This window comes from Bombina bombina, chromosome 4 (assembly GCF_027579735.1).
Source record: "Bombina bombina isolate aBomBom1 chromosome 4, aBomBom1.pri, whole genome shotgun sequence".
NCBI lineage: Eukaryota > Metazoa > Chordata > Amphibia > Anura > Bombinatoridae > Bombina > Bombina bombina.
In genome coordinates, this window is record NC_069502.1 from 482587784 (window position 1) to 482601196 (window position 13413).

The 13413-nt window shown below is 37.2% G+C and overlaps 1 protein-coding gene across 1 annotated transcript in view; it reads right to left on the reverse strand.

The window, feature by feature from the left end:
• The window catches only part of CILK1 (ciliogenesis associated kinase 1), a 249510-nt gene that overhangs the window by 67303 nt on the left and 168794 nt on the right, over window positions 1-13413 (reverse strand). Inside the window, exons 11-12 of the mRNA XM_053710380.1 lie at window positions 7612-7757; window positions 6437-6568 (exon numbers count right to left, since the gene is read on the reverse strand). Of these exons, the coding sequence (XP_053566355.1) occupies window positions 6437-6568; window positions 7612-7757 (278 nt within the window). The remainder of the gene's footprint in view (window positions 1-6436; window positions 6569-7611; window positions 7758-13413) is intronic.

Genomic DNA, 13413 nt, shown 5'->3' on the forward strand with positions numbered 1-13413 from the left:
TTTAAAGCAGTCTAGAGAATTCTGGGAAGAGCTTAAATGCCCGGAAGTCCCAGAGGATTTAAACATTAAGTTAAATAAACCGATCACAGAGGAGGAAATTAGAAAAACAATTTCTGAATTGTCATTAAATAAAGCGGCAGGCCCAGATGGGCTCCCTAATGAACTATATAAGATTCTTGCTCCAGACATAAGCCTTTATCTGTGCAATCAGTATAATGATTTTTATATCAATGGGAAAACTATCCCACCCAGCTTTACAGCCTCATACACAACACTATTGCTAAAAGGGGGGAAAGACCCAACCCAAAAAGAGTCCTATCGGCCTATAGCTCTTTTAAACACAGAATATAAAATTTTAGCCTCAATTCTAGCAAATAGAATACAAAGCTGTCTCGACCACATTATTCACAAAGACCAAGCAGGGTTTATTAAGCATCGTAATTCTGCCTCCAAAATTAGAGAAGTATTAACAATAACAGAATATCTTTTCTTGAAGACAGGAATGGGGGAGGAGATAGGGGGTGACTCAGATCAGGCAATAGTCGCAATTGATGCCGAAAAGGCTTTTGATTCGGTTTATTTCAACCATATATTTACATCCCTTGAAAAATTTAAATTTACAGATAATTTCCCTCGGTTCATAGAAAATTTATATAAAAACCCCTCTACAAAATTAATAATTAATAATTCTTTGTCACCAGAAATTGAAATTCGGAGGGGTACGCGGCAGGGTTGCCCCCTATCTCCTCTTCTTTTTGATATAGCCATTGAGTCACTGGCAATGAAAGTCAGGCATTCTCTCCAAGGGATTACAATAACCAATCATGAATCGAAAATTGCATTATACGCGGACGATGTACTTCTCTATTTATCAAATACACAAAGAAACATTCCTAAACTCCTTAGTATAATAGATAGGTTTGGGTCCTTTTCCGGATATAAAATAAATGCTTCTAAATCAGAGATATTATGGTTAAAGAGGAAAAAAAAAGATCCAGCATGGGAATGTCCCTTTAAAGAGGTGAAAGACTCATTTAAATATTTAGGAATCAATATCCCAGTTAATCCATCAGATCTCTATAAATTAAATGTGACACCAATCTTGTTAACTATATTAGAAAGATTAAAAGTGTGGCAGAATCTACCTATCTCACTATCTGGGAGAATAGCGTTATATAAAATGGTCCTTCTGCCAAAACTCTTATATGTTATACAGAACATTCCAATACTTTTATTTGAAAAAGATATTAGATTACTTAACTCAGCCGTCAGAAATTTTATCTGGCAAGGGAAAAGATCCAGAATATCGATACCTAAGCTTACAGTAGGGAAAGAATTTGGAGGGCTTGCCCTCCCGGAGATTAGGTTATATAACTTAGTCTTTCTAGCACGTACAGTGACAGATTGGTTCCATGTTAAAAACTATGTGACCAACAACTTACTAGATGAAAACATTTGTTACCCATTTCTTCCCATAGGTCTGGCACACTGTGAGCCCAAAACATTGCCACCAGAAATTAAAAAGCTTAAAACGATTTCAAATCCTATTAGAGCATGGTGGAGGATCGGGAATCTCTTGAAAATTAACTGTAATGTTTCACAATACTTGCCTATTAAGGGGATTCCCGATTTTCCTCCGGGTCTTGAGCTGGCAATTTTTGATAAATGGCACACTAAGGACCTGAAGAGGTGTCAGCAACTCATTAATAAAGATACACAGTGTGTAAAAACGTTTGAGGAATTAAAAAATGAGTTTAAGCTAGAAAACAACGAATTTTTTGCATATCTTCAATCAGAGGCGTAACTAGAAAGTCCAGGGCCCCGGTGCAAGAATCAATAAAGGGCCCCCCCCCTCGGGTCATAGACATTCATAAGGACCAACAGTCACCTATGTGCACACACATATGGCTTCTGCAATATTAATATTTCACAAGATATGCTGCTGGAGAGTGTACTTACTGGCACAATATGTGTGATATATAAAATATGTATGTATATATATATATATATATATATATATATATATATATATACATACACACACACACACAAACAGGGAAAAAAGTTGCCCAAGAACTAGTGGTTCCATGAAATTTCAAAGTGGTCCCATTTTTTAACTTCAGATTTTTGTGTTGCAAAATGTGTAAATTTGATATTTCATGTAGAAATGGGAGGTAATTTGATATTTCATACATGCGTGTATTACACATTTGTATTAACAAAAATACACTTTCTATACACTCAAAAATAAGATGAAGCTCTAAAAGTGCTTGAGAAAAACTCCTCCAGATCTTGTACACCTCTGCTTAAAGGGACAGTCAACACCAGAATTTTTGTTGTTTAAAAAGAAAGATAATCCCTTTATTACCCATTCCCCAGTTTTGCATAACCAGCACAGTTATAAAAATACTTTTTACCTCTGTAATTATCTTGTATCTAAGCCTCTGCTGACTGCCCCCTTATTTCAGTTCTTTTGACAGATATGCAGTTTAGCCAATCAGTGCTCACTCCTAGGTCACTTTACGTGCATGAGCTCAATGTTATCTATATGAAACATGTGAACTAATGCCCTCTAGTGGTCAAAATGTATTCAGATTAGAGGCAGTCTTCAAGGTCTAAGAAATTAGCATATGAACCTCCTAGGTTTAGCTTTCAACTAAGAATACCAAGAGAACAAAGCAAAATTGGTGATAAAAGTAAATTGGGAAGTTGTTTAAAATTGCATGCCCTATTTAAATCATGAAAGTTTTTTGGACTTGACTGTCCCTTTAAGCTTTTTTTTTTTATTTTTTAAAAAACAGTTTCCCTCAAATTAATACAATAAACCTAGAGAGAGTGAGAGAGTGTAAGAGTGAGAGACAGAGTGAGAGTCATACACAGAAGGGAAAGCAAGACACACACGCACAGAGGGGAGAGAGAGACAGAGACACAGACACAACACACATCACACACACTCACCATACAAACCACACACCACACACACTCACCATACAAACCACACATCACACACACACACCATACAAACCACACACACACACCATACAAACCACACATCACACACACTCACCATACAAACCACACATCACACACACACACCATACAAACCACACATCACACACACTCACCATACAAACCACACATCACACACACTCACCATACAAACCACACATCACACACACACACCATACAAACCACACATCACACACACACACCATACAAAACAGATATCACACACACACTCTCATACAGTGACCACATCAAACATACTCACACACAGATAAAAGGGGAGAGAGTAAAAAAAGAAGGGGCAAAGAGAAAACAGTGTGTGTGCTAGTTAGCCCATCAAAAATAGTAAGAAACTATATTCTGGCAAATACACAAAATACAAGCCTAAACACTTCATTACAAAATTGTGACTATTCATATCACATAACCTGCATTAACCCACTCGCAGGATTCTATCTCTTAATCACCATTGCTGTAAAGGTGGATCCACTATTATCCCTGAGTATCTTTGATAAGAATCTATTAATGACTATAGGCTTGCTACTAAGTTTAAGATGCAGTCTTAAAGAGACAGTATATACTACATTGAACAATAATAGTCTCAATTCTTATAAAACAACATGAGTTACTTCTACATGATAAGATTTCAATTGGACACTGGCTTAGTAAATAAGATGCAGTCTTAAAGAGACAGTATATACTACATTGAACAATAATAGTCTCAATTCTTATAAAACAACATGAGTTACTTCTACATGATAAGATTTCAATTGGACACTGGCTTAGTAAATAAGATGCAGTCTTAAAGAGACAGTATATACTACATTGAACAATAATAGTCTCAATTCTTATAAAACAATATGAGTTACTTCTACATGATAAGATTTCAATTGGACTCTGGCTTAGTAAATAAGATGCAGTCTTAAAGAGACAGTATATACTACATTGAACAATAATAGTCTCAAACTCTCAATTCTTATTAAACAATATGAGTGACTCCTACATGATAAGATCTCAAATGGACTCTTACTTAGTAAATTATAAGAAATTATGAATGGTGAACAGAGTATGAACAATAACTAGGGCATCAATATATTCAAATAAAAAAAAACTGTCTGCTATGTGTGCCGGCATAAGAGACCACTCAGTCACAAGTAGTTCACAGTAAGCAACACAACATTTACAGATAAAAATGAAAAGACAAGAAAATGTAAGGCAAATGGGAAAATGATAGTGACACAGGGAGATGTTATCCTAACTTCACTGAAGCATGGATCTGTCACTAACCGTCAGTCCACACAGGCAGGTTGCACTCAGCTTGCTGTTTTTAAGTTTCTATTATAGCTGCAGTGCTACCTACTATTTCCAGCCCTCTCAGATACGGATCTCTAAGGCTCCTGCAATCTCCAGTTGACCCCATTCAGTTAGGGGTGAGCAACTTCAGCCCTGTTAAGTGGAGCTGCTTCTTCCGACGGAACAGACACCTCCCCCACTACTGAAGGCAGCTCTCACATGGAGAGGAGACTCACAGTAGTTGTCAGGAATTACCAGCCTATGATTGCCTGAATACTTTCTTATTGTGGTGTTTTTTTTTTTTGTTTTAAATACTTTGCATAATGGTTCTTCATTTTTACAAAAATTAATAACCAGCTTTTAAAAAAGTAAAAGCGGGTTATTCATTTTTGTAAAAATGAAGAAACATTATGCAAAGTATTTAGTCTGAGCAGGGTCTGGTGTGCAGTAAAGCTATCGAGTGATGGGCAATCTTCATAGCATTAAATTACAATCATTGCCTTTATCAATCCTACAAATTCTGAATAAAACATTACCTACCTAATATAGGCTCTGTGAGTCCCCTGCTTTCCCACTGTCCCAGAAACATGAGGTACTGCTCTGCTTCCCTCACTCGCTGCCGCGCGGGAGGAACTTCCTTCAAGATAGCTACACATAGTTCCCAGATAAGCCCGCCCCCTCAGCAGCCAGCTCCACCACCGCACGACTGGAATGGGGTCCGGGATTAGGGCCGGGAAGGAAGGCATGCTGTCAATTGCCAGGAGCAGTTACAGGGGCCCCTTTCGCAATCGGCAATTTGTTAAAGACGGCCTGTTAGTCATGCAGGCAGAAAAGTTTAAAAAAATAAATAAAATAAAAAAATGTCATTTTTTTTTTCTGAAGCAGGCCCCCCTTTCAGGGGGACCTCCGGGGGCCCGGTCGCGACCGCGACTGCTGCACCACCGGTAGTTCCGCCCCTGTCTTCAATTACGGCATTTTATCTCAGAATTGGTTAGAAAGACAGGTTGGAACTGGAACATGGGTAAGATGGAAGGGTGGTTGGCTTTGGTGAAGAGTGGTCACATGTCCATAACTTTCTGCTATATATCCTTAAACAACATTAAGGGAGCCTCTTTCCTAGATCAACTAACAGCAGAGTGGAATAGGCTAATTGCTCCATGTAGGATAGACACAAAATTTCTCCAAAAATCCATAAGAAAAGTATCCCAGGTAACACTTTCAGCAACCTGGAGAGAAGCTCATACAAAGTTACTACATAGAGCATATTTTACGCCACAGAAGGGATATAAATTGCATAATGGCAACTTTGACAAATGCCCAAAGTGCTCTTTAGAAGCAGCTGATTTAAAACATATGTTTTGGAGCTGCCCGAAAATCGGACAATTTTGGCAGAAACTTGAATATTGGTTTAGTAACACATTGAGGGCCTCCCCTCTGGGTCTCACACTCACACAAGTCATTTTTTGCATAAAGCAAAGCGAAAAGCAACACCCTCAAGAAAAACTAGTAATACTCTCAATTTTGGCAGCCAGGTATCTAATTATTAAATGCTGGAAGAGTCATAGGGCTCCCACAATATTAGAGGTCAAAAATTGCATCAAAAAACAATGCATGCTAGAGCAAAGAAACACTAATATAAATAATGAGAAGGATATTAAAATATTCTTTAAGAAATGGTCAGTTTTCATTAAAAGTCACTCAACTAATGAAATAGAGCACATGATCTTCCCCTTTAGAAATTCAGAACTGGTACAACTTAACATCTGGTAGTAGGGGTAGAGTAGGAGGGAGAGGGAAATTTTCTTTTTCCCTTTTTTTGGTACAGGGTTTTTTTTTTTTTTGTTTTTTTTGTTTGTTTTGTTTTATTTCTTTTTGGTTATATAAAATGATAAAATAGCAGATGGAAGTTAAAAGGCAAGAAATTATTGCATAGGAAAGGATAACAAATATTTATGTTGTTTTGATTTATGTTCTTGACTGGATTTTTGGAATGTATTTAATTTATCTGCTTACATTATAAATAAAATCTAAAAAAAAAAAAAAAAAATGGCATGCTCTTTCTAAATCATGAAAGAAAAAAATTGGGTTTAATGTCCCTTTAAAACCCTCCACCAGTGATTTTTTTGGTACATCCTACCTGCAAGTCTGCTGCTGGTGCTTGTTGCAAAGCCTAAAGGTTTGATGAGCTGCTTTGCATTTGGCCAGGAGTTCGAGGCGTTCAGAACATCTTGCTTTGGATTATGTGCAGCACTGTTTTTGACACTAGGCCCTGAAAGTAAAAGAAAAATTGTGTTACAAGTACAGTATGGCTAAAACAAGAAATGTAACTATAACTGGCACTTGATCACAAATTGTTTTAAATGGACATGGCACCCAAAAATGTTCTTTTTTTTTAATTTCTTTTTTTATTTAAGTATGCACACATAGCAGTGCTTTTTACACCACATTGGTGTTCCTGTGCAACTGTTAGCATGTAATATGTGAACAGGTTTGTGAAGTTCTCACCTGGATTCTGCTCCAGCACACTCCCAGCTGCTTGTTTGCACATGAGAAGCCAACTAAAGGGATTACAGCACGTGTATGTAGCAATAACAAGTTTATCACCCCTGTGGCAACAAGCAGTGGGAAGCATTTACGCATTTTAATGGATCTGGCAATACCGCTGCAGGCTTCAAGGGACAGTCTACACCAGAATTGTTATTGTTTTAAAAGATAGATAATCCCTTTATTACCCATTCCCCAGTTTTGCATAACCAACACAGTTATATTAATATACTTTTAACCTCTGTGATTATCTTGTATCTAAGCCTCTGCAAACTGCCCCTTTTTTCAGTTCTTTTGACAGACTTGCAGTCTAGCCAATCAGTGCCTGCTCCCAGATAACTTCTCGTGCACGAGCACAGTGTTATCTATATGAAATACGTGAACTAACACCCTCTAGTGGTGAAAAACTGTTAAAATGCAATCTGAAAGAGGTGGCCTTCAAGGTCTAAGAAATTAGCATATGAACCTCCTAGGTTAAGCCTTCAACTAAGAATACTAAGAGAACAAAGCAAAATTGGTGATAAAAGTAAATTGGAAAATTGTTTAAAATTACATGCTCTATCTGAATCATAAAAGTTTATTTTGGCCTAGACTGTCCCTTTAAGTTTAAGAAGTGCCAGTGCAGAGCTTTACAAACCAGAACATTTATTAGGATGTACAAATGCAACATACTTTTCATAAAACTGTATGTGCAAAAAAAAATAAGAGCAGTTATACAATTCCATAAAAGAAACATTGGCACATATACAGATTTAGTAGTGTACTTACCAGGTAAATACCTGGAGTGCTTCAAGTAATGCTGTTTAGCTGCTGACGCTTTCCTGGATGTCGCAGTGTCCTGCCGAGAGTAAGATGTTTGTACATGTCCAGCTGTACCAGTGTCTGGGGCCTTCAAATCTACAATCCTCTCAAAGCTGTAAGGTCAGTAAAAATAGTCAGTGCTATCAAAACAAAATGTAAACATTTTTATATGGGGAAAAAAGAAGAACCCTAAAAATATAAATGTTGTATTAGCATCTCAGAAACATACAGTCACAAATAGCTGGACTTTGAGTTAAAAGCGATTATCTTTATTAAAATCTTGTGCAGTACAAAACTTCAATCAAACTAAATAAAACAATTTACAGAAACAAGGCGTAGCTAGCCTTGCGAGTTTTGGCTTGCTCGCCTTAATCTTAGAACTCGGATACAAAACATTAACTAGCACAGTACAGCAATTTTATTTATAAAAACAATTTATATCTCCTTGGGAAATCTCACAAAAAAATTATATAACTCAGCATATGCTATACACGTGACAGTATTACTTTATAGGTATATAAAATTACAATTTTTAGAGTGAAGATTGAACAGAAATCAATCCAAAAGAACTACAGTCTTTGTACAGATTATTCCAGATACACCCTTTATCGGAACTTTAATAAACCCTATGTCTCTTTTCAACAGTGCATATCTATAGCATAAGTGAACAATTTATGAACCACAATTACTCTACTAAACACATTAAAACAACCCAAAAAAGGTAACAGGATAATTCCAAGTAATAGTTAATAATTTTCCATTGGATGAGATTTAAAAATCTTTTACTAAGGGGATATCTATTAATATATCATGGGTGTTGCCATTATGTAAGCTAGGTTACACTGCAGGTATCTGGAGGAGAGTTGCTGCACATGTCCAAACAGATCACTTCAGGAATGCAGCAAAATAAATAGATTTCAACATAGCTGTACCCATGACTAGAAGGAGACAGAAAATAACCTCAATACTATGCTTATAAAATGTATTTACTGTTCAATGTCCCTTTAAAGGAACATTAAACTCAAAATGTCATGCTACATAAAGAAAGGTTTCATGATGCTGAATAAAAAAAAATACATTTACCTGGTTTATTTTGTCTGCTTTGTCTATAATTTAAATGTGAAACATTGTAGTTTCTAGTCTACAAACCATAACTCCTGGAATTCTACTCCTGAGCACTAGGAGGAGGTAAAGATTACAAAAGTTCTACAAGTACTTAATCCCTCCCACCTCTCTGGTATTCTAGTCTTTTCTTTGCCTCCACAAGAGCAAGGTGAAGAAATAAGGTGCTCCATATTCTTTGTTGAGAGGGGTCCTCAGACCTATTTGACCTCTCTGCTACTGAGAGAGAGGAGATATTGGAGTATGGGGTACTGGCATAATCACTCTCAGTGAAGGAGTCCGTCACAAGCCAGCTACAGGTTTTGCGGGGACCAGTCCCGTTGCCTCCTCCAGCACACATACTGTGACATACACAGCATTGAATGGGCTCTCTACCAGAAACAGTTTTTTCTGCAGCCAGTATGCATGGTAGAGTGGGTGCATCTGAAGTAAGTGCAGCCAATTTTTTTTTAATTCACACAGCTCACAGGCCATTAGTAGGTACACTAATTTTAAAAGTACATCATAGTCTCGGGACATGTAATATTAACATATGCTTACCACCATTTTTTAGACTACTTTATTGTCCCAATAGTCTAATTTACATATTAGGAGATTTGTATACTGTTATTTTATTGTGCACTTATTTAGTGTGTGTGTGGCTGCTTGCACCCGACCATGTAGTGTCCATTGAGTTAGTGCGCTTTGATGTGTTTTATGCCCGCCAGGTTAGTATGTGATGCACGCGACAGCCTTGATAGTGTGCGCCTAATCTGCATGCGGAGGCTATGGAAGTGAGTATATTTTGTGTGTCCTAGGTCTTGGCGCGTTGGCATTTTTATTGTTCATCGGCCTTGCAAGTCTGAAGCTATTGTCGGGTGCACGTCAAGTCTTCATGAGTCGGCTATATATAGCACATAGCTTATTTCAGTATGAGCTTTGTTTTAGAACTGCTTACCCTATTTATTTATCACTCTGTCTGCTGCGGGCTTGAAATAGCACTCGCTGGCTTTTTTTTTAAATTTAAGGTATCGTGTTTTGGGCATTGTCAATATTTTTGAACACTCATTTTCAGTCATTTTCTGGTGGTTTATTAGTGCTTCAGTTCTTCTTTCAACAGTCACTCTATTCACGCCTCTTTTAAATTTGTTGTGTGCTAAGGGAAAGTATTTTCTATTCCCTGTGTCTTCTGTAACTTGCAATACCTGTTATTTTATCATGAAATGGTAAGATTTTTTATTAGCTAGAAATAAATCTTTTTTTAACAGAGGATTTTCTGCTAATTTCTCCCATATACTCAGATTTTAATTTTAAAGCCCTTGTTACTCATTGCAACTTTAATTTTCTGTTATATTTATACTAATCTGCACAGTAATGTTGCTTGGTGGTACTGTTTTGATTTGTATCAGTCTGTGTATTGCGTGGAGCATACTGAAATTTGAGGGTAGATAAACTGTTAACACTTTTAGTTTCTGTTTTGTTACCAATCCTATTAAATCTGAATAGATCACATTTGGCATGCTAACAGTCTTACACTTTTCTAACCTCTAAAGGAATCAAAAGGAATCTGACCTCTCTGCTTACATCTTACAAGGGGGTGCTTCAGATTTTGCTCCAGGATTTAAAAGTTGGTACACCTTTCTTTTTTTATAGTTGTTGCAGCTAGGACTACTCTAGGAATGCACAACAGTCTGAAAGTCATCCATTATCAGGTTTTCTGCATCTTAGAGATCAGAACACCTTAGGATGCCCTTTTTATAGTTTTCTGACTCAGACACCTCAGATTATTTTCAGCAGATGAGTTTATTTTGATTAGGAGTGTTTGCTGATCATGCCATACCTCTTTCATGTCTGATCTTGATCTCTTAGTTTCTTGTTTTAAGAAGTTTAATTTGAATTAGGTGCCCAAGACCCTAAATCATCTGAGGTAAACCATCTGCTAAGTTACAAGAGGTTCTTCCTGAGGATATTATTCAAATAATTTCAGAGAGTGATCCAAGCATGGTCTTCTATTTTTACTGTCCTCTAAAATTAAAAACATGTCTCCTTTAACAACTTCTAATGTAGAACTTTGGGAAACTTTCAGTGGTGGATTTATTTTTAGCCAATCACATTCCTACTTTCTTAGTGGATAGTACATGTCAGAAACCCTATGGATATGAAATTGGAATCCTTTCATGGAAAAGTCTTTTTCAGCATTGCTTCTGTAGAGGTTGAGTCTGCTTTTGTGTAATGATTTGTTTGAGCAAATCTCGGGAAACTATTGATGAGAGTTTTAAAATTGTTTGAAACTTCTAAAATCTACTAATGCAATTATATGTTGTGCTATTGTTGACTCAATTCACTTGTATGCTAAGAATATGACTTTAGCTGTGCTGACCAATAGAACTTTATGATTCAAAGGGACATGAAACCCAACATTTTTCTTTCATGATTCAGATAGAGAATAGAATTTTAAACAACTTTCCCATTTGCTTCTATTATTTAATCTGCTTCTTTCTCTTGTTATCCTTTGCTGAAAAGTTTATCTAGGCAAGTTCATGTGCAGCAGATAACCTAGGTTCTAGCTGTTGATTGGTGGCTGCATAAATAAACTGATTGTCATTGGCTCACCCATGTGTTCAGTTAGAAACCAGTAGTGCATTGCTGCTCCTTCAACAAATGATACCAAGAGAATAAAACAGATTAGATAATATAAGTAAATTAGAAAGTTGTTTAAAATTGTATTCTCTATCTGAATTTCATGTCCCTTTAAGATTTTGACAGTAAATAGGGTGTCCAAAGATAGAGATTTCTCTCTTCATGTCAAGGACAGATTTATTTGGATCTGGTCTTTACATAATAATTTACAGTTTTTGGGGATCTTTCTCCCTTAGGACAAAAGAAGATTAAGGGAAAAATAGATCAAATGGTCCTTTGTTGTTCCTTTTGTCAGTCTAGGAACCAACAGTCTTCCTTCCTTTCAATGTCCTGTATCTTCCAAATCTTCTTGGAAGTGTAATATCAGTTGGAACAATGTCAAACATTCTGAGCCTTTTTTTTTTTTTTTAATCAGTATGTCGGTACGGCCTCAATCCAGATTTTCTAGTAGGAGGCATTCTGAGCCTTTTCAGATGGCTTGGTTGCAGTTTGTCCTAGATCTTTGGGTTCTAAACTTAGTTTCTCAGGATTACAGAACAGTTATCAACTAAAGGCCTTCTTGGGGAAGTTATCTTCTGTCTCAAGTTCCAAAAGATTTTCTAAGTTCTGTAACAAGGCCAAGGATTTTATTATATTCTTTTCAAACGTCCCCAAGAAAAAAAAACATAATTTATGCTTACCTGATAAATTCCTTTCTCCTGTAGTGTAGTCAGTCCACGGGTCATCCATTACTTATGGAATATATCTCTTCCTAACAGGAAACTGCAAGAGAATTACCCAGCAGAGCTGCTATATAGCTCCTCCCCTCACCTATCATACTCAGTCATTCGACCAAAGCAGACGAGAAAGGAGGAACCATAGGGTACAGTGGTGACTGGAGTTTAATTAAAATTTAGACCTGCCGTAAAAACAGGGCGGGCCGTGGACTGACTACACTACAGGAGAAAGGAATTTATCAGGTAAGCATAAATTATGTTTTCTCCTGTTAAGTGTAGTCAGTCCACGGGTCATCCATTACTTATGGAATACCAATACCAAAGCTAAAGTACACGGATGAAGGGAGGGACAAGGCAGGAACATTAAACAGAAGGAACCACTGCCTGAAGTACCTTTTTCCCAAAAATAGCCTCCAACGAAGCAAAAGTGTCAAATTTGTAAAATTTTGAAAAAGTGTGAAGCGAAGACCAAGTCGAAGCCTTGCAAATCTGTTCAACAGAGGCCTCATTTTTAAAGGCCCAGGTGGAAGCCACAGCTCTAGTAGAATGAGCTGTAATCCTTTCAGGAGGCTGCTGTCCAGCAGTCTCATAGGCTAAGCGTATTATGCTACGAAGCCAAAAAGAGAGAGAGGTAGCCGAAGCCTTTTGACCTCTCCTCTGTCCAGAGTAAACGACAAACAGGGAAGAAGTTTGACGAAAATCCTTAGTTGCCTGCAAATAGAATTTCAGGGCACGGACTACGTCCAGATTATGCAAAAGTCGTTCCTTCTTTGAAGAAGGGTTAGGACACAGAGATGGAACAACAATCTCTTGATTGATATTCCTGTTAGTAACTACCTTAGGTAAGAACCCAGGTTTAGTACGCAGGACTACCTTGTCTGAATGAAAAATCAGATAAGGAGAATCACAATGTAAGGCAGATAACTCAGAGACTCTTCGAGCCGAGGAAATAGCCATCAAAAACAGAACTTTCCAAGATAACAGCTTGATATCAATGGAATGAAGGGGTTCAAATGGAACGCCTTGAAGAACATTAAGAACTAAGTTTAAGCTCCACGGCGGAGCAACAGACTTAAACACAGGCTTAATCCTAGTTAAAGCCTGACAGAAAGCCTGAACGTCTGGAACTTCAGCCAGACGTTTGTGTAGAAGAATAGACAGAGCAGAAATCTGTCCCTTTAACGAACTAGTAGATAAGCCCTTTTCTAAACCCTCTTGTAGAAAGGACAATATCCTAGGAATCCTAACCTTACTCCATGAGTAACTCTTGGATTCGCACCAATGTAAATATTTACGCCATATCTTATTGTAA